The sequence below is a fragment of the Lagopus muta genome, chromosome 6 (genome assembly GCF_023343835.1).
Source record: "Lagopus muta isolate bLagMut1 chromosome 6, bLagMut1 primary, whole genome shotgun sequence".
Classification (NCBI taxonomy): domain Eukaryota; kingdom Metazoa; phylum Chordata; class Aves; order Galliformes; family Phasianidae; genus Lagopus; species Lagopus muta.
The window spans coordinates 55,243,321-55,263,343 of NC_064438.1; the positions used below are offsets into that span (position 1 = coordinate 55,243,321).

Genomic DNA, 20,023 nt, shown 5'->3' on the forward strand with positions numbered 1-20,023 from the left:
CAGTTTTGTGCTTTGCAGACACCATTTCAGGTCACTTCTCTCAGTGACATTAAGGCTGGAGCTACCAGCACACAGAGCAATCCCACAGCCCTGCGCACAGCCGTGGCTTTTGCACCCTGAGCTTTGCAGGTGGGCCCGTTCCAGGATGCAGGCTGTGTCAGCTCTCCATCCCACATGGAGAGCCATGGGAGCGTGCAGAGGAGGGGCACAAAAACGGGATGGAACACCTCCCTACGAGGACGGGCCGAGCGAGCTGGGGCTGTGCAGCCTGGAGCAGCGAAGGCTCCGAGTTCTTAAGGCTGTAAGAAAGAAAGGGATAGACTCCTTATCGGGGGCTGTCGTGATAGCACAAGGGGGAAACGGCACTGTGCTGATACCCCTCAGTGGGGTATCAGTGACCGGGCAGCCGTTCACTTTTTGGCGCCCACCATTTCACAGCCACAACCCGGCCCTCCCCGCTCCCTCCAGCGCAGCGCCGCGCCGGGGCTGGGCGGGCACGGGCAGGAGGGGGGGGGGGAAGCGGCCGCGCTGGGCGCTGCGGAGCCCGTCCTGCACCAGGCGGCGGAGTCAGGCAGCCCCGGCACGAGCTGCGGCGGCCGCGCTTCCTCCTCCTCTTCATCCTCCTCCTCCTTTTCGTCCTCATCAGTGCCCGGCTCGGTTCCGCGTCCCGCCCGGCCGCCCCGCGCGCGCGGCTCCCGCCCTCTATGGATGGGAAAGCAGCACCCAACGGCGTGGCCACCATCGAGGACAGGATCTTACGGATCACGGGCTACTATGGATATTACCCGGGCTACTCCAGCCAGAAAAGTAAGGCTCTCACCGTGCCTCTACCTCCGTGCTGGGCTTCTCCCCGCCAGGTGCCGAGCGGGGGATGCTGGGGGGGGGGGAGAGGGGTACAGCCATCCTGCAGCGGCGCTCGGGAGGGATGCGGGGATTTGTTCCTTTTTGGGGGCTTTTTTTCTGTTTTTTTAATTCCCTCCCAGCTCAGCGCTGCTCCGGGAAAGTTTGGGTGGCGGTGGGGGGGCCTCGGAGCCTCAGCATCCCCCGATGGTTCGTTTTCCTCGCCAAAGTAATCAGATTTTTCCAGAAAGGTGGGGGGTGATGGGGAGATCCGGCTTCGCCTCGCTTTAACCGGGTGAGGATTTAGGGCTGTAGTGGATTTCTGTGGGGTTGGGGATGTCCCAGCCCTCCGTGGAGCTGTTCCACGGTGAAAGTTCCTCTTAATGAAAGAAATGATTCTTTTTTTTTTTGATACCGCGGGGGGGAAACCGATCCGTTCCGTGGTCTAAGAGTTACTTTGCACTTTGCTGACGCTTAGGAAAGGGAAATGGAGGCAAAGGGGAGAAAAAAAAAGAGGAAAAGGAAAAAAAAAAAAGGAAGGGAGAATAGAAAACCCCAAGCAGCCGGTGAGGTGCGGGGAGCACGCTTGGCTCTGCGTGTGTGAACTCCCCTTGGAATCGACGGAGGTGAGCTGCTTCCAGAACGGCGCAGTGCTCTCCAGCCGTAGTACACCGGGAAACAGCGGCACAGCCGAGCTGCTCCTGGCAGACGGACACCTCTGAGGGCTTTTTGTAAGAGGAAAAAAAACAAGCCGTGCATTGGAAATAGTAATAAGATTGCCTTGTGTGTCGTTAAAGCAGGTGGTGGAGATGGTGGGTGTGAGGGCCCCTTGCTGAGGTCAGTTGCAGTTAGGAAGGAGCTGAGAGCCATCTGCAGGGATGGATGCATGGGAGTGTGAGCCAGGTGGGACTGTGTCCTGCATTCTGCAGGAGCCTGACAGATGGACCAGAGAAAGGTGAGGGCACCAGCTTTGTACTTAGTCACAAGTTTGCTTTGGTTGCAGAATGCAGTTTTTTCAGCTTGCAGCAACACTCCCACTCTCTGTCAAAATGCAGACCCGAATTCAGTGTTGGCAGTGTGACTGTCTGTCTCTGCATGGGTGCATGGGAAGACTGACTGCCCGAGTGCAGGAGCTTCTTCGGTCCAGGAGCAGGTTCTGCAGATGCTACAAGCTGCATCCACTTGGAATTAAACAGAACCTGGAGAGTAAAGCGCACAAAACTGCTGACTCTAGAGATTTCATTGCAGATTTCCTGGCCTTTTGTACCTCTTGGAAGTCTGGGTGCTGACAGGCGTTGTGCTGGAGGGGAAAGATTAGTATCTCAGTTTTTGTTGTTTGAAGAAAACAAGTAGGATTTGTGGCCACCAAGCTGAATGAGAAAACTTGCAAGTGTGAAGTGTCCTCAGGTGAATGAAAAGTATGTGTTCCTACTAAACCACAAGCACTTATTCAGGAAGTCTCTTTAAGTTCTGTAAACACCATGGTAATTCTTTGGAGTGCTTGCAGTTGGCAAATGGCTTAACTTTTCCTCATGGCTGTGATTTTTTGCTTTTATAAAGTGATTTAATGTTTTAAGGTTTTCGCAAAGATGTTCTACCTTACCTGTGGCATCTTTCAGGAGGGTCAGGCCTCTTGCAGGCTCTTGGCATTGAAACAGTGAGAGTAGCTTGTCCTCTGGCTTGGAGATTTTACTCCGTTTCTGTGTCTAGGCTGAAACATAGCCTTCAGGAGTGGCTGCTTCCAAGTGCTTTTGACAGTTCTCTGCTAATTGTTTTGAGCTCTGTCAAAGTGTAAGTCTTCAAACGGGAAGTTTGTGCAACTAATTTGTAAGGTACACGAGCTCTCGTTTTATTTCTGAGGGCATCGTTATGTCACTGCTATTCAAATAGTTTTAGTGCAGCTGAACCGTGCCCGTGCCTTTTGCTGGAGAGCTGCAGCGTGGTGTGCAGTGTGCACCGACTTCCAGGTAGGTTGCATCTAAATCCACTCCCAGTGATAGAAGAACTGTTGTTCTGCCACATGTCCAAATGTGTAGCTCATGGAGTTATCTCCTTACACTGACACCTTGCTCCTGCCCAGGTCTGAAGCGTGCTTGGGAAGAGAGCTGAGGATGAGCTGTTGTGCCCAGAAGGGCTTTGCTCTGTCTGCTTTTCTTCTGCTTCTCTCATAGCCGTCAGCTCTCATCTAGGAGCTGGCCAGGCACCAGGTGGGGATGATATTTTGGTGATGGTGTTCTGCTGCTGGTCACCACCTTCCTTGAGGCTTTTCTTTGTTTATCACCTGCAGTGTCCAGCTAGAGACTTTTCTCCTCCTTGGTGAGGAGAAAAGAGGAAGGCTGGTTTGGGTAGCAGTTGTTCTGCTGACTTTTGGGATGTGGATCCTGAAAAAATGACCAAGTTCCCAAGGCTCTATGAATTCTGCTTGTGAGTTACATCTCTCCTTATCTAATTGGCATTCACTGTGTAGTTCAACAGGAGAGCACGCCTAGGGGTCTGTGTGAAGGATAAGGACTGATCACAAATGCACAGGAAATCTGTCATCAAATGTCTGTAGTGCTGACTGGCTGTTTTTGAGGGAACTGGAGTATTTCTTCTTTTGCTTCTTCTGTATTTTTGTGCACTAACCTACTTCAGAGTGCGCGTATGATTCTGTTAATTACAAGTTAAGCACTTTTATCATCTTATTTATCCTTAAAAAAGCTGTTAGAGAAGGAAAGCAGCTTCTTTGCTTCTGTGAGCCAACTGATTAAGCAGAAGCATGGGTTTTGATCTGGTATTTGCATCCATGCATATAGCAAAAGAACATATCCTGCATAATAAGGCATTGGCAGTGGAGCCAAGACATGATGTTTTGTGCTTTTTTTTCCTTCTTTTTCCCACCACTTCCACAGATCAAAAAGATGGTTCCTGATCACAGTTACCCTCTATCTTTGCCTATATGGCTTGGTCCCTTAGTTCCTGCATTGATAATATATACAATATATATGTATGAGGTCTCTGTGTGTTTATGGAGTAACTTTGAGGAAGTTCTGTAACAGCTTGTCTCTCTTCCAGTGAATTTCCTCAGAGTTACTCCTTAATTTCCCAGGGCATAAATGTTGATTCTGTGCTGGCATAGAACAGAGGCACCAGTCTTCGTCCCCATTCCCTCTCCTTTGCCATAATTTCTCATTTTTCTTTTTACTGCTAATACAATCATATTTAGTGCCTCTGTTCTTAAGAGTATATGTTGGCTTTTTTTTCCCCCTTTGATTCTTTCCAAATGCTACCTCATCTGACTTTCATCTCTGAATATATTCTTGGTTTTATGACACAAAGTTCCTCTCCTTCCAGTCTGAACTAACAGCCTTTCTGTGCCTACCTCTGAATTAAAAGCGTTCCAGCTGAACTTTCTAATCTCTGATCTCCATCAGCTCCACCTCCAAGTCAGGTTGGTGCTGTCCTGGCTGTTAGCATTGCAGAGCTGGGTTTTTGGAGCACCATTTTCTCTGGCTCAGACAACCACAGCGTAATGGTACTGAAACTGCAGCAGCTGCACTTGTTCCCCTGGTTCTTCACAGGATCCGTCACCGTATCTTTCTTGGTTGAGGAGCTTGTCTCAAAGATTATTTCCTCCTTTCTCTGCTCTTGTTTGGGTCTGGAGGTCTGCATCTCACCCCCAACAGGGCTCTGACTACCAGCCTACAGTGGGAACTTCTTCATTTTAACATTCCCCCATGCTGCTTCAAGCCCTCTTCTCTTCTTCAGCCCTGCCTTGATACCCTGGACCTGTGCAAGCTGCTGGAAGCAGAGACTGCTGTCAATGACTGGCAGTGATGGGACACGCAGCATGGCCTTGGCTGAGCATCCCTACTGCATCCACATCATCACCTGCATCTACTGCAGGGCTGGGGTGCTGTCACAGCTCTGTCCTTCCTTAGCAGGGCTTGGAGCTGGGAGAAATGCTGAACCTGCCCTTCCCAGCAGCACACTTGCTGTAGGGAATAAGCTTTTGGTTTTGTTACTCTGCTAGAGCAGCTCAAGCAAGGTTCTTTGGTTTCATTTGACAAGTTAAGCCTCAAGTCAGCAATGAACTTAAGCACCTGCTTAAGTCTGAACTTGTGTTAAGCCACTGGGCTTTGACAGTGTGTTTAAAGTTAAGTCCATGCTTAATTGCTTTGCTTAATAAAACTGGGATTACAGGCGTGGTGAGGCAGTATCAGAGGCTTGACAATTCTGCTTCCCTGCTCCCTGAACAGAGTAGAAGGCTGTAGAGGTGAATTCCAACTCCAAAACATCAGAGGGAATTTTTTTCCTGGCTATTACAGCAGCTGTGCCAGCAGCTCTGCTGCAGTACAAATCACATGGCAGGCCGAGATCATCTCTGTGCTTGCTGAACACCATGCCCTCCTGGTGCCTCATCACTTTAGTGAAAGGAACAAAGTATCAGGCTATTTACTGGAGACACTCTCCTGTTTCTCCAGCAGTTTCCAGACCCCTCAGTTTCTCCAACACAGAGCACACACAGTGGGACAGACTGGAAAGCAGAGGGCGAGGAAAGGAGCTTTGAAGTTTTTGGTGGTTTCTTTGAGCTGGGGAATCTGGAAAGGAGGCAGTGGTGCCTGAATCAGCTTCTGTGTGCATTAAGGTCTGAGGGCTATTTCAGCTAGCAGCAGCAGCCCCTGTGCCAGCTGATAGCTTTTGGGCTTCAGGGACTTGAAATGCAAGTTTAGCTGGAAAAAGTTTATTTCAGAGCTTGGCTTGTTTGGGCCAGCCAAGATGGGCATGTGGCCACTGCTGCAAATATATCTTGGGAGGACAAACAGGGAGATGTAGGAAAGAAGAGTTATTTAAACTGAAACAGCATGTTGGCACATATACAAATGGGTATGAACGGTCCATGAATAAATTAAGGCTGAAAATTAGCAGAAGACTGGATTAATGGCCAAAAATTCCCTCCCAGCCTTATGTATCTAAACAAGAATTAGTTCCCAAACTATAAAGATGTCTCATAAATAAGTTTGGCAGGACTTAGAGAAAAAAAATACTGCTATTTGGCAGGGGAGTCTGAGATGGTAAGGTATATTAGAAAGTTTGCAATAATGTCTTCTACACATTGGGAAGCTGATGGACTTTTGCTCAACTACCTGCATAGTCATTCACCCATGAAAGTGAATTCGTGGCATGCTGGTTGTTGAACAACGGGTGGCAGGAGTTTTTCCTCACAAACCTGCTGCTGGGTGATTGCCATGATATATATTGAAAATGCCTGGAAAAAGGAAATCTGTCTTTTTGTGGCAAATGTGCAAAGAGGATGGGGGGGGAAAGTGTTTAACTGGCCGCTTAAGTTACTCACCAACAGAAACTGGACCAGCTCTACTAAGGAAGAAGGAAAATCTCTTTTCTTTCCTGCGGTAAGGTGCAGTGGGACTCCCTGTTGGCTGTGTTTTGGGCTGCCACAGGACAAAGATGTAAAACTATGCCTAGCCCATACCCAGGGTACTGCTCACACAGCAGTGGCAGAGCTGTAAGTGGGAGCATCCCCAGCATTTTTGAGTGACAAGAGTGAATTTATTCAAAGGTATGCAGCTTGCGTTCAAGTCACAGGTTCTCATTGTATCTGCCATACAGAGGAGACCTTTCTGTTATTACTTTAGGAACACTCATTCTTCCCAGACTTCACCTGCGAATATTGTTGGTAAAATAGACTTGCCCTTTCTTACCTCCAGCATCTGGATCAGGTGCAGCAGAGTGAGGTAGTGAGAAATGTCTCAGTTGTCCCTCTATTTTGGCTGGTGCAGGCTCCCGTGCCTGTCTAAGTCTACTTTTGTTTCCAGTTTTACTCTTTGCAGGGGGGAGGGGAGGCAAGCACTCTCGTTGCATCTCATGGGTAAATATAATCATATTTACACTAAACCCACTCACTGCTAGACCAATCATAAGCCTGGCAACGATCTCTCCATCCACAATGGGAAGGAAATTGTAGTGTGAGTCCAACCTCTTTGTGCTGGCATTATGGCTACCTTTGCAATTGGGAAGTGAGTGTTTATGGGACTGACGCAGCGTTGCTTGAGCAGTTACCTGTTGAAGTAAGATACAGAGACCAGGTATTCTGAGGGATGTTTTTGCTGAGAATCAATGCACACCTTTATTATTATTAATGGATTACTTGGAAATGCTGTGCACCTCACTGAAAAACAAATTCCTGCTGGGGAACTGATTTTTCATATAGTTCAGAGGGATGTAGCTATGCAGATCCATTACTGCTAATGGGCATCATATGCTTGGGTGTCTGAGGACAATACTGAAATCCTGTGCTGTGTAAGATAAGCAAGAAACAGGGCTAGAACACATGTTCTCTGTCACTGTGTTTGGACACAGAAAAGTCATTGCATTAGTTTAACACAGTATGATTTATGTTCAGCATCTCGAAGTAAAAGGGCATCTTCTGGTGCAGTTGTTGTGTACCTTTTCCTTCATGTGTCTAAAACCTGACACTTTCTCATTTCTTACACAAAACTTACCACGTGGAATCTGAAGCACTGGAGCTGTGTGGGTGCAGATTGGGGTTTTTCTTTGCAGTGCCAGAAAAAACTTGTTGTACGGTGTGTTACAGGGGCTAAAATTTGTAGCAGCTTGTGTGGAAGTGGAATGCATCCCAGTGCTCTCCCAGAGAGAATTCTCCAGTGCAAACAGCATGGATGGTAGGAAAATGTACTCTGCATGGTGTTTCCATGGCATGGCTTGCACTTCTAATTGAGGAGGATTGGTTTTGCTTATGGGAAGACACTCAGTTCTCTGTACCAGGTGAGGCTGGGAACATAAAGAGTAGGTGGAAAATGATTGAACTTAGTGTTTACTGGGAAGATGGGAAAGAAGAACCAGTTTCCTGGTTCTCTATCATTTCTTACTTCTTTCCAGAGCAGGATGTGCTGGAGAAAAAGAAAAAAGTGGAGACTTAAGAAGAAAACTTCAGATGTTTTAAGAATACGTCCAAAGAGACATTTTGGATGGATGAAGTGTCTGGAGTGTCACTGAAGAAGTGCTGTTTTTCATACGTGTTGAAAAAGCTTTGGAAGAAGAAACAAAAGCTGCTTTTTAGCTGAAGAATGTAGTTGAGCTCTTGTTGGAGTGCAGCTGTATGTCCTTTGGAGGTGACCTGTCCAGTGCCAGGCCTGCTTTCTGCCATTCCTCTTGGGGGGACTCTTGGGTAATGGGCATGGATTGGTCTGGAGTTGGGTTTTCCAGTGCAGCCTGTTTGTTTGCACACATTCAGCGTTGGAAAGGAGGTTAATTTGATGAAATCAGGACAACTTTATTTGTAGGTAGAGTCTGTGCAGCGCCTTTGTGCACATCTGCTTTGAAGCTAATTCAGAGCAACTGAATCCTTATGAAGGCAGGCATCCTCAGCTGTGGGCTCAGAGAATTCAGCTGGAAGAATGCGAAGGCTCTAGAGAGCGTGCTTAAACTTGGTGGTTCACACTGTGCACGTATGCAGCACTGCCTGTTTGAGGGCCAAAGTTTGTAAGGTGGGCACTGTGGATGCCCCGTCCATCCCTGGAGGTGTTCAAGGCCAGGTTGGATGGGGCCCTGGGCAGCCTGGGCTGCTATGAAATGGGGAGGTTGGTGTCCCTGCATGCAGCAGGGGGTTGGAGCTTCATGATCCTTGAGGTCCCTTCCAACCCAACCCATTCTATGATTCTGTGAGCCTATGAAATGCTTCTGTGGTGAGTGTGCGCTTGGATTTTAGCTGCAATGCTCTCACATTTTGTGGATATAACTTCTGGAGCCTGTTCTTTGAAAATGTGCCCCTTGATTATTACTGTTGTAAAATATTTATAGAGCGAAGTGAAGTTTCATAGCACTTTGAGGAGGTAAGGCGTTCATTGGAGCTTACTGGTTTAAGGTGGTAAAGTAAACAAAATGGGAAGCGCAGCTCTCAGATTTATCTTGTGTAAAGGAATGCAGGGTAGAATAAATCCATCACTATCACTTGGCACAGCGCTAACAGCTGTTGGTTTTGGACTCCTACCTGAGCACGGGTCTCAGGTTTGCCATACAAATAACAGTAAGGGACAGACCTCAGTTGTGTGGGTTCATATTTACTGTAATGCAAAAGCTGCCCTTAGATAGGGGCTATTCACAAACAAGCTCTTGATTTTGCTCAAGAAAAACAGTAAGCCTTTTTTTCCTATATTTTTACCTTGTTTCTTTCTATAATTCTTCTGTCTGTCTCTCTGTTTTTTTGTTTGTTTATTTGTTTGCTTTTGGTATTTTCTAAAGGGTGCAGTGCAGCTCTGGAGAACGGCATCAATGTTCTGATATTTCCTCTGCTCTTTTTCTTTCTTTTTTGTTTTTTCTTTTTTATTTTTTTACCCCTGGGATAAAAGTGATTCTACTGCTGTATTACTTGGCAAGATAACAGTACAGCAGAAAAATCATGTGGCTGTTTAATGACTGCCCTTCACATCCTCTCTGCGAGTGGTAGACGGTGTGTGGCTGAGTGAAACAAGTCATTCTGTTTGGTTTTTGTCCCCAAATATTTCTGTTTCCCTCTGTGGGAGGTGGTTTAAAGCTGGCAGTGGGCTGTTTGAACTGCCATATATCCTTTGTGTGAAGAATGAGGAAAAGATTCGTATGTCTTCATTAGAGGGTTATGGTCGTTATCTCCTGCACCATTCAGGTATTTGGGGGCGAGCCTCTGGAAACCAGCAGGACAAATGCAGTGCAGTTTCAACACAGTACCTAGATACTCAGTCTTCTGCAGCATTTACTCTTTGTATTTCAGTGGCTTAAGCTACTCTACTTGGTCCTGACATTCCCTTTTCATCCTGTCAGCCTCCCTTCTCTCCCTGTGTCTGAGCATCAAATTGGGCTGGTAGATGAGAAGATCTAAATGAAATATATTTGGTGCCTTTGATGTGCACAGTCTCTCTTTTTTTTTTTTTTAATAGGCTGTGAACAGAAATTGTCTGTGTATTCCCAAACTGAAGAATACATGATTACTATTCCCAGCCTCCCTCTGAGAGCAGGCTTTGACATCATTTATACTCTATAATTTATGGTATTTTTGTAGCAGGCTGTTAAGGTCTGGAAGAGAGTAAAAAGGGTTGATTTTGAAAAAAGGAAAGAATATCCCTGTGTCTTGTGGTAGCTCTATGAGAAAGCACGCTCCTGCTTTTGGAGGTGCTGCTGGGTCTCTTTTTATTGTGGGAGCATTTTTTAAAGATGATGCTGTTTTGCCTAATGTCAAACACATCCGCGTGTGCCCTGTTAGGACTTTGCACTTCATTCCAGGCTGTTTTAAAAGCAGATTACAGAACGTCTTGTAACTCTTCATCTGTGGGTTTTTTTTAACCTGGTTTCTTAAGGAAGCAAGGCTTATGTGAATATGATGTCCTTGTCCCTATCCCCTCCCTCTGTAACTTTTGAGTCTATTGATGGAATTTGAGTAACCTTAATAGGAGAGCATGAAAGACAAAGTAATGTGATGGACCATGTGAAAATGGACCATGTGAAAAGTGTAGCTCACTGTTGAAGAAGCGTACTTGGTAACATTTCTGGGGTCTTACAGGAACAGCAGCTAGTTCACATCCAGCTTCAGAGAGAGGTCAACAGGAGATGTGCAGAGCAGCGTAGAATCATAGAATGACTGGATTGTTTGAGTTGGAAGGGAACTGGTCCAAATCCCCTGCAATGAACAGGGACACCCACAGCTCCATCAGGTGCTCAGAGCCCATCCTGCCTGACCTTGGGTGTCTGCAGGGGCGCTCACCACTTCTCTGGACAACCTGTGCCAGTGCCTCACCACTCTTGTTGTAAATGACTTCCTCCTTATATCCAATCCAAATCTCCCCTTTATTAGTTGGAAGCCATTTCCTCTTGTCTTATCACAACAGTCCCTACTAAAGTGCCTGTCCCCTTCTTTCTCATAGATACCCAAAGGCTGCTCCCAGCTCTCCCCAAGGCCTTCTCTTCTCCAGGCTGCACAGCCCTTGCTCTCAGCCTGTCCTCGCAGGGAGGTGTTCCATCCCTGGAATCATTTTTGTGACCTTCATACTCTAACAGGTCCATGTCTCTCCTCTACCGAGAACTCCATATAATTCAGTTTCCTGGTATATCTTCTCCTGGTATTTTCTGCTGCTGCTCATTCAACTGATGAATGAGGGTAACACCCATGAAATCTTGGAGCCTTACCCTTTCCCCAAATATTTATGGAGACAGAGGGAGAGAAGGAGAACAAAGTGTTGGCCTGTTAAAGGTAAATAAGCACACTCTGAAGCGAACACGTTCTTTGCTCCATAATTCATTCCAGCACACGTGTAGGATACTGATGAGTGACATACAGACTTTGCACTTTTTGCCTGCTTTTCCTGAATGCACTGGGATGCCAGGAGTCACAGGGTAATAAACCTCCCTTTGTTTGGATCTTTGAGATGATGCAGTAAAAACAATAAAACATTTCTACAGGACAGTCTCAGGTTTTCATCTGAAATTCAATGAATAAAATATTAATTTCCAGAGCCACACTATTGGTAACAGCCTGTAGAGCCTCCCAGACGATGGCTGTGAACCCTTTTCAGTTTAAAAAAAAAATGGAGAGAACATAGTTGTATTATTAAGGCTACAGAAAATGTTATAAAATATTCATAATGATCATCTCGTCTTATTTGAAATAATAAATCCAGGGTTAATTTTGTACTTGCAGAAAACCGGTGGCTGACTACTGGGCCTCTGTATCTTTGCTGATGTAATGTAGAGATAATGCATAATATTTTATCTACTTTGCAAGGATGTTATTAGGCTCACAAATATGTCGTGGTGCCTGGAGAATAAAAAGTAGGCTTTCCCCTGTTTCTTAGGTGAGGGAAATAGAGGGCTCTGCAGTCATTTTCAGATATTTTGGCTCTTTAAGAGCCCAGGCACTGCTGTGCAAAAGGAATCATAGAAAGCAAGAAAGCATTAAGTTTGTTATTACAGCAAGTTTAATACTCCTTGTAACACATATTGAGAAAATAAGCTAAAAAACAACAGCAACCAAAAAAGCATGGGAGACTTGCCACCACTGCTGTTTATTTAAAAGCCAAATTCCTAGAAATTAGTTTTGTTACCCACACCATGCATCCAACTGCCAGCTGCAACGTTTCTGACCTGTGCTGAAAATTAGAATTTGACATTGTGTTGACCGCAGCGAGCAAGGAAAAATGCCTCAGGGTTTTCTAAATAGGATTTAAAGCAGATTTCCCTTGGTTGTGTTTTATTACTGTGCTCTGTGCATTTTGATTTTTTTTCTTCCCAAAGAAATGAGTGCTGTTTTTTAATACTGCCGTGTAGCGACAACATGAAGCCTTTTTAGTTGCTGCTGCACAAAGTATTGTAAAGTCTGACATCCCTTTGAAGAACTGCTCTTAGCCACTGCTGCTATTTTTATTTTGGAGTTGTTCTCTGCTAGAATATTTTTTTGTCCTCACATGCCCTGAATTTTTGAGACAATTTCAGGTCAGCTTACAACAAATCGATGGAGATCTTTCTCCTGGTTTTTCCTCACTCTTATTAACTTTTACTGGACTCCTGCCTTCAGAAATCTAGTTGAAGAATGCTTTTTTTCCCCCTTCCCCTTGAACTTGCAACACGGTCTTCAGAGAAATATCTGCCAGCAGCACTGACCTACAAAATCTATTAGCTTTCCCCGCTGGTGTGAAGCTCATTTATGTAACACCGTTGGATTGGATGGCTGCTCTGCTTTGGAGGTAAAATATGGAGGTCTTGTTTCATAAGCCTAAGTGCAAAGGAGTGGCTGATAATGAGATAATGTTTGCACATCTATGGCAGGTGGCTTGTGAAGTTGTCTCCTGCTTTTATATTACAGAATCTGGAGAGATTCCTTGCAGGCAGAGAACGTGTGAGCAGGTTTACAATCAGGTGCTGCCAGCTGGATTCCCTGGGCTGGCTCTTTGAGTTCCCTCAGCACAAAGGAAAAACTGGGCAGGGAGTCCTGATGATACAGCCCTGAGAAAAGGAGATTGTAAAAGTTGTTGCTGATGTTAACTTGGTTATATTTAGTTATCCCTAGTTATTCTGGGGCCACCAATACCAGAAAGACAGGGAGCTGTTGGAGAGGGTCCAGAGGAGAGCCACAAAGATGATCAGGGGGCTGCTGCACCTCCCCTATGAAGACAGGCTGAGGGAGCTGGGCTTGTCCAGCCTGGAGAAAAAAAGGCTGCAGGGTGACCTCATTTCAGCCTTTCAGTACCTAAAAGGAGCCTACAAACAGGAGGGGAATCAACTCTTTGAAAGGGGAGATAACTGCAGGACAAGGGGAAATGGCTTTAAGTTGAGGGAGGGAAGATTTAGGTTGGATGTCAGGGGGAAGTTCTTTGCTATGAGAGCAGTGAGGTGCTGGAACAGCTGCCCAGAGAGGCTGTGGATGCCCTGTCCATCCGTGGAGGTGTTCAAGGCCAGGTTGGATGGGGCCCTGGGCAGCCTGGGCTGCTATGAAATGTGGAAGTTGGTGGCCCTGCGTGTGGTTGGGGAGTTGAAGCTTCATGATCCTTGAGGTCCCTTCCAACCCAGGCCATTCTATGATTCTATGATCCCCCTTCTGTGCTGCTTAAACCCTCCCGGTGTAATAAGGACAAGTGAGGGCTGCTGTGTGTAGCTGTGCTGAGCCCTAGTGGTGCAGTTCTCTGCACTGCTTGCATTCTTTACAGTGTGTGGAAAGAGCTGGATTAGAGCTGCCTATAACGGCTCTATCAAGTGGTGTTCCAGTGCTGATAGATAGTGGAAAGTAAGTGTTGCAGCTGGTCAACAAATGAGAGCTGGCTTTCTCTACTTTGTCAGAGGGTGCTCCGTTCGTGCTCTAAGCTTTGTGGATGTAAGACAACTCTCAGTTAAAAAACGCAGTGCTTAGGTAGTTCTGTTCTGTCCTAGTAAGTCCTGTGGGTTTCACAGTTTTGAATTATGCTGTATGCTGTGAACGAGGCTGCAATTTGCTGATACCTTACCTGCAAAAGGCTGTGGGCAATCATGGAATGGCTCAGCTTGGGAGGGACATTAAAAATCATGGGTTAACTGTAATTGTACATAAGTCACTCTGAAAATGATGCTTCCCATTTATTTTTATGGAAACTACAACAGCTACAGAGAGCACAATAACACCTATTTGATAGAACAAATCCTCAGCTACAAAACACTGTTTTTGAGCACAGTTTTTCACCGTTTGCTCTGGATTTTGGCCAGCAATGAGCAAGAGCCTGCACACTGTCCTGGCACAAATCTGCACCAGCACTGGTGTCACTGTTGAAATGCACCACCCACTGCTACATGGTCTTCACATCCACTCTTTGGTCTCCATAAACATTCAGCTAGTGTTGATGAATGTCAAAGGGCTCAGACATACAAAGAAGTGATTGGAAGCACATCAGCAGGTGACTTGATGGATTTAAAAACATTATTAGGTGATCTTCGGATTTTGCTTGTTAAGGATGTAATTAGTAACTTGTTCACACTGCTTTTCATAAACATGTCCTTAATTTGAAATGTGGCTCAGTATCAGACGCTCCATGTCCTCTGGGTGATCTTCTAGCAGTGGAGATGCAGAGGCAATCTCTACCTTCTCCATTGGAGCATAAAAATACAAGAAGCAAGGGAAATAGAACATTGTTGAGTGGATCAAACAAAAAGGACAACCAGCCCATAAATCTGAACCAGCCCTTGCCTGGGATGGATATGTGTGATAAGCAGAGAATAAAGTCCCCTCAACCTGTTTAGGGGATTTTGGCCCCGGTGTTGTTGGATGAGTGAAGTTAAAGCACAACAGCATTTACAATCTTTGCTACATAGGGTTAGAAAGTGGCTACTGTTACGTCCAGCTGTTTTTCAGGGCTTAATCAAAGGGAGCAAGGAGCTGCTCAGAGCTGGATTAACTGGAGATGTAGTCTTTGGTGCAAGTCTGGATGAAAACTATGCCCCGTCCTTGGACGTGTTTAAGGCCAGGTTGGACAGGGTCCTGGGCAACCTGATCTGAATGTGTGTTTGGTGGCCCTGCTAGGCAGGGGGGTTGGAACTACATGATCCTTGGGGTCCCTTCCAACCCGGGTGATTCTGTGATTCTGTGAAAACTAAACTTTGCTTATCTAGAAGGGATATCTTAATCTTTCTGCCACAGGACCTGTCCTTACAGAGATGCATGCCCTGAGTTCGTTGCGGGGAAAATGTTTCCAGTTTCTTTTGGCTTTGCAAGCCATCATCCTTACCTTTCTGTAGACAGATCTGAAAGTTGTGAATCCTTTCTGTCCCATCCCCTGAGTCGCAGTGGATTTCTGAAGTGGGCTGGTTGACCTGTCCCAGACACATTAATAAAGCTCCGCATCATGAACTATTAGAAGGAGCTAACAGAATGTGTTATGCCTGCTCTTTCTCTGACCTTGCATAATTGCCTCTGATTATTCCATTACAGCAGAACATTTTAAAGTAATTGTGGAGATTGTATGCAAGTGTAGAACCATAAAGATAGTCCTAAAACTTGACAAAATCTCAGACAGGAATCCAGATTATGACTCAGTCTGCTGCGGTCTTCTTTTTCAAGTGGGTTGCTACCCAGATTGAATAAGGTTTTGCTCTCCAATGAAGTTACATGATGAAGAATGGCAGAACTTGATGTGGTCCTTGACACTGTTATTGTTGCTCCACGTTCCAGGGTCAGGAGAAGTTTTATCTGAATAAAATGTCAGAGGTTTATCAGCTTTTAAAAAATTTCATTTGTGAAATGCCTGGGCTGAGCAGTGAGTGTCTTAGAGTATTACAGAACTGAAATAGCTATGGAGAGATAGTTGGTGCATCTGCCCTAATGAGCAGGCTCACCTGTGTCGTTCTTTGTGGACGCTTATCTGATCCTTTTTGAAAACACCAGTGGTGGACATGGACTGTCCTTGGAGGTAGCCTGTTGTAGTGCTTTGTTTTCATGTTATTTCCTCATGGAAATATGAGGAAATGGCTAAATGTTGTTTGGTTGTTGTTTTTTTTTCTTTGCATGGTTCTATGGTTTGCATACTTCTTCTAGTTACTTTTTACATGGAGAACACTGATCTCTTCCTCTGCAGCAATACAAAACGGTTCCAATTACTTTTGTTTTGTTTTCCTTCATCTGTACTGCACAAACCCAGTTCACAAAATCATAGAATCATAGAATAGCCTGGGTTGAAAAGGACCTCGAAGATCATCCTTCAATTCATTCTATGTAGAGCCATGCTTTGTAGAAATTTGCCTAACTTTTCTTTCTTCTGGACTCTCCATAGTGAGCACATATATCTTCTTAAAATCAGGTTCCTCAAATTAGACACTAGATCAGGTCTTCAGTTAAAGTCTCACCAGCACAGCCTTGCAGAGAAGAACAGCTTCGTTTCTGTAATGCTATGGATTATCCATCTTACTTCTATGTCTAAGTTTTGGCAGCAGCAGGTAAGGCAGCATCACCTTGGGGACTCCTGTCAACTCCTGGTCCTCCTCTAAAAGTTGTGGCTGTTCCCTGATCTGATCCTCTGGTCCTCTGCTCTAGCTGGGAATAGCCTTTCACTTTCATTAAGAATTTATTTTTTTCTGGGCGATTTCTCAGGGTTATTAACATCACTCTGTTTTCTTTCCAACATACTTCTAGCTTCCCTGTTTTATATAATTTAGACATTGTGGTCAATCTCTCTGTTATGGAAATAACAAATGGTGAAAGGACCCTCTCTTACCGTTTTTCTGTTTAACAGTGAGGCACTGATAGCAACTCCAGGTCTGGTTCGTGAGCACTTTTTCTCCCACTGTAATTCTCCTGTCCTTCTCTGTTCACAAACCCATTATTCTTCCACAGAAATAAACAACATTAGTGTGATGTGATTTGGCCTTGATGAACCTTTGATGATCATTCTCCTCACTGTCTTTTGTGTAGCCCCTTTGACTATTTGGTCTTTTATTGTTGTGGGATCTGTGGACAGCCTGCCTGTTATTTCCAGCTGCTCGTATATAGTTTTCAACTTAAGTTTGGTTTTCTGCTCTTCCAGAGTTTCTTGTACCTTCCTAGAATTGTCAGAAATTCTTGTAGCAGCGTTAGCTGCCTGCACAACTGACAGGGAACTGACATCAGTGCTTTTTTCCTGGGTACATCATCAGGCCAAATTGTTGTTGATAGGAAATTTATCCCTCCAGATACAGAAGTTCCAAACAAACCTTTGTTCTGTGCCATCTTGTTGTGCTTCAGAATATATTGCTCTGCAGAGCAGTGACTGCTGAGACACATATAAGAGACTGCATTTCTTTAGTAAGAACTTGAAATTTATGTTAAGATAAATTTCTAATTGTTTTGCCTATATTAGAGATTAACAAGGGCAGAACTTGAGCAGATAATGAGGAAAAAAGTGTTGGCAAACTTGGCAGTGACTTTGAAATGATCCTTGTAACTTGTTTTGTGATGCTTCTCTCCAGTGTTTTGCCAGCATTTTGCAAGTGAAGTCATCTCAGCATATTGCTCACAGATGGTGACATTCTTAGATGCAGTATATGGCAAGCAAAGGCTCAGGTACCATTTGGAGTTAGACTCGAGTGCTCTGTAGACATGGCCCTGATCTTTTACAGATTGAAAAATGAACCTACGTAGCGAATTACAGGAGGCCAAATAAATAGTGAAGTGGAAACTGGTTAAATACCACAAGAATAGTATTTCACGGTCCCATTAAACTCATGAATTTAGGAATATGAAGGTGATTGCTTGAAATTTTCCCATCCAGACCATCTGTACCGCTGCCTTCTGTGCTGTGGCCTAGAGAAGCCAAGAATAGTCTTTAAAACAACAGATGGGTCCACCAGCCAAACGTTTCCGTCATCTCTCTGCATGAAAACACTCTCTAGTTGGACCAAGAGTTGCAGCTGTGGCCATGAGGCCTGAAGGATGCTGGGGCTGGGATTCAAAACTGATGTCAACCCATGTATGAAAAATCTGAATAACCTGCAAGTAGATGCTGAAGGACATGAGAGTGAGGATGAGTGATGGGGGTGAAGTTGGAGCAGACCGCTGGTTGGTCTGGCATATTAATTTCCTACCTGTATTAATTCCTACCTTGTGTAAGAGAATCTCCAGCACACTAGAAATCTAGAAATGGTAGCAGGAATGGTTTTTATTCTTGGTTGTTTTGTTTGTTTTTTTTGCCCTTCATTTTTCTCCCTTTAGCCATCTTGGGAAAAGGGCCAATGAAACTGAACTCTTCAACGCTTGCTTCATACCAACTCTAACTTTATAAGCTATGATCATATTGGTTTCTTAACTTCTGAAAATCACTTGTTGGGCTCATAAACAACAGTGGGCCTCTTGCTAATACATTAAAGACTTTTCTTCTGGTGCTTTGTACTCATCCTGTGAGGGTCGTACTCCGGATGGCTTAACTTTGGTCTAAGTGACAAACTCTGCATAAAACTACAACAACTGGGTTATCTTAAAGCTGCTGTTCCTATCTCTTCAGAGACTGTATCAGTGTGTGGTTTATGTGACAACCGTTTGATCAAACTGTCAGCTTTTTTCTTTTTTAATTTTTAATAAATAATTTTGAAAGCTAGAAGTTAATGCTTTGGAGCTAACAGTCTGGTGTAGCTGTGGGGTTCCTGGAACCCGTATCATTACTGCTCACAGAATCTTCAACCACAAGTCTGTTTAGCACAAGATCCTCATTTAGCAGAGCCGGTAGGAGATGCTGTAAGGAAACAAAACAGGACACGGACAAAATGACTTTGTTCTGTCACCCTCTCCCAGCAGTAGGCTATCGAGCACTTTTGAAACTACAAACTGTTTTAAAAACCATTTTTAGCCTCTATGAAAACCTCTGGCAATGTGTGCCACAGTCCCATTTTGCACTATACGGAAATGCTGCTGTAAGTCAGCTGTCCATTGACTGTCTTCTTGAGAACCATCTAGTTTTGGTGTTAGCCTGAGCCCCCGAGGTGCAGTTTCTGATACTGGTGACAAACACTTTGTGACTTTCCCATCACTTGAAGCTGCTGGGCACAAAGCATTCACTGTGTCATGTGGAATGGAGAAGAAGCTAATGAAAGGAAAAATCTTGCTGTTACTCAGTGAGAGAGGTACTGATTTGCTGACAGTTGTTTGTGGGTTGGTTATTCAGCTGCAATTAAGGCTCCAGAGCTAGAGTCCTGACTCCAGCAAAACCACTGAAATTAATGGGGAGTTTTGCCTTGAGTCAGGTCTACAGAATTGAGGCATTGGTCATTTTTTCCTCTCTTTGCATTTTGTCTCACGTGTATCTGCTTGCAAATAGACAGTACTTGCTGGTGCATACAGTGAGTTAATTTTGATCTTGGCTTGTACTTATTTGAAGGTACTTGATGAGCACTGTGCCTGTAATTGTTGCCCTTGCCTTGTTCAGCGAACTTGCAAACCAGAAAGAATCAAAGAGCAGATCACAGAGATGCATTCAGGTTTTCTGTGCCCTATTGCAGAGCTTGGTTGTTTCTTTAAGGTTTTCTCTTTTTATTAAAAAAAAACAAACAAACAAGCAACAAACAGCTGACTAATAACATTGAACTTTATATACTATTGCACAGCGATAGTAGCACTGTTAATTTAGGGATCACATGCAGACAGTGCTGTTGTGTGAAATTAGAGAAGATTGCTTATTTGTTATCTTCTTTTGTCTGCAAAAGCCAGAAAGCCTGCTCTATTAGTTTTATCTAGAGCACAGTATGTTCTCATCTTAAACGTGCCATGTAACATTAATTATTAATCACAAGGATTAAAAATAGAAATAAATATAGGGTAGTAATCGTGTGCCTAGATAAATCCTGACTCGCTCCATCAAAAAAAAGCCAAAACAAAAACAGGGCCTTCCTCCACTGTGTACCTTGTGTGAGTGAGCTCAAAATCAGATCACTGAATATTTAGGTGCTCTGTCTGTGTTTGATGATTCTTATGTCTGGATGCTTTTCAGAAGACTGCTGGAGTCTATTTATAGTGCAGCTTTTGAGCATCTGACCCATAAGCTCCTGTGGACAGTCAGAGTTTCTTTTTTTTCCCTTTTAAAGGTAGAATATAGAGAGTTTGCACAAGTTGAAAACACTTTTTTTTTTTTTTTTTAATATCTCCTTTTTACTTGTCACCTTCACCTCCATGCTTTGAAATGTGGCCATTTGTCAGCTTGGCTTCAGCCTGAATTAA

At 44.6% G+C, this 20,023-nt stretch overlaps 1 protein-coding gene across 2 annotated transcripts in view; it reads left to right on the forward strand.

Annotated features, from left to right (window-relative positions):
* The first annotated feature begins 541 nt into the window (after nt 1-541).
* SLC35F4 (solute carrier family 35 member F4) overlaps nt 542-20,023 on the forward strand; it is a 102,920-nt gene continuing 83,438 nt past the window's right edge. For both annotated transcript variants that reach the window (XM_048950228.1, XM_048950230.1), the window contains exon 1: nt 542-807. In XM_048950228.1, the coding sequence (XP_048806185.1) occupies nt 705-807 (103 nt within the window). In that variant the 5' untranslated portion in view covers nt 542-704. The remainder of the gene's footprint in view (nt 808-20,023) is intronic.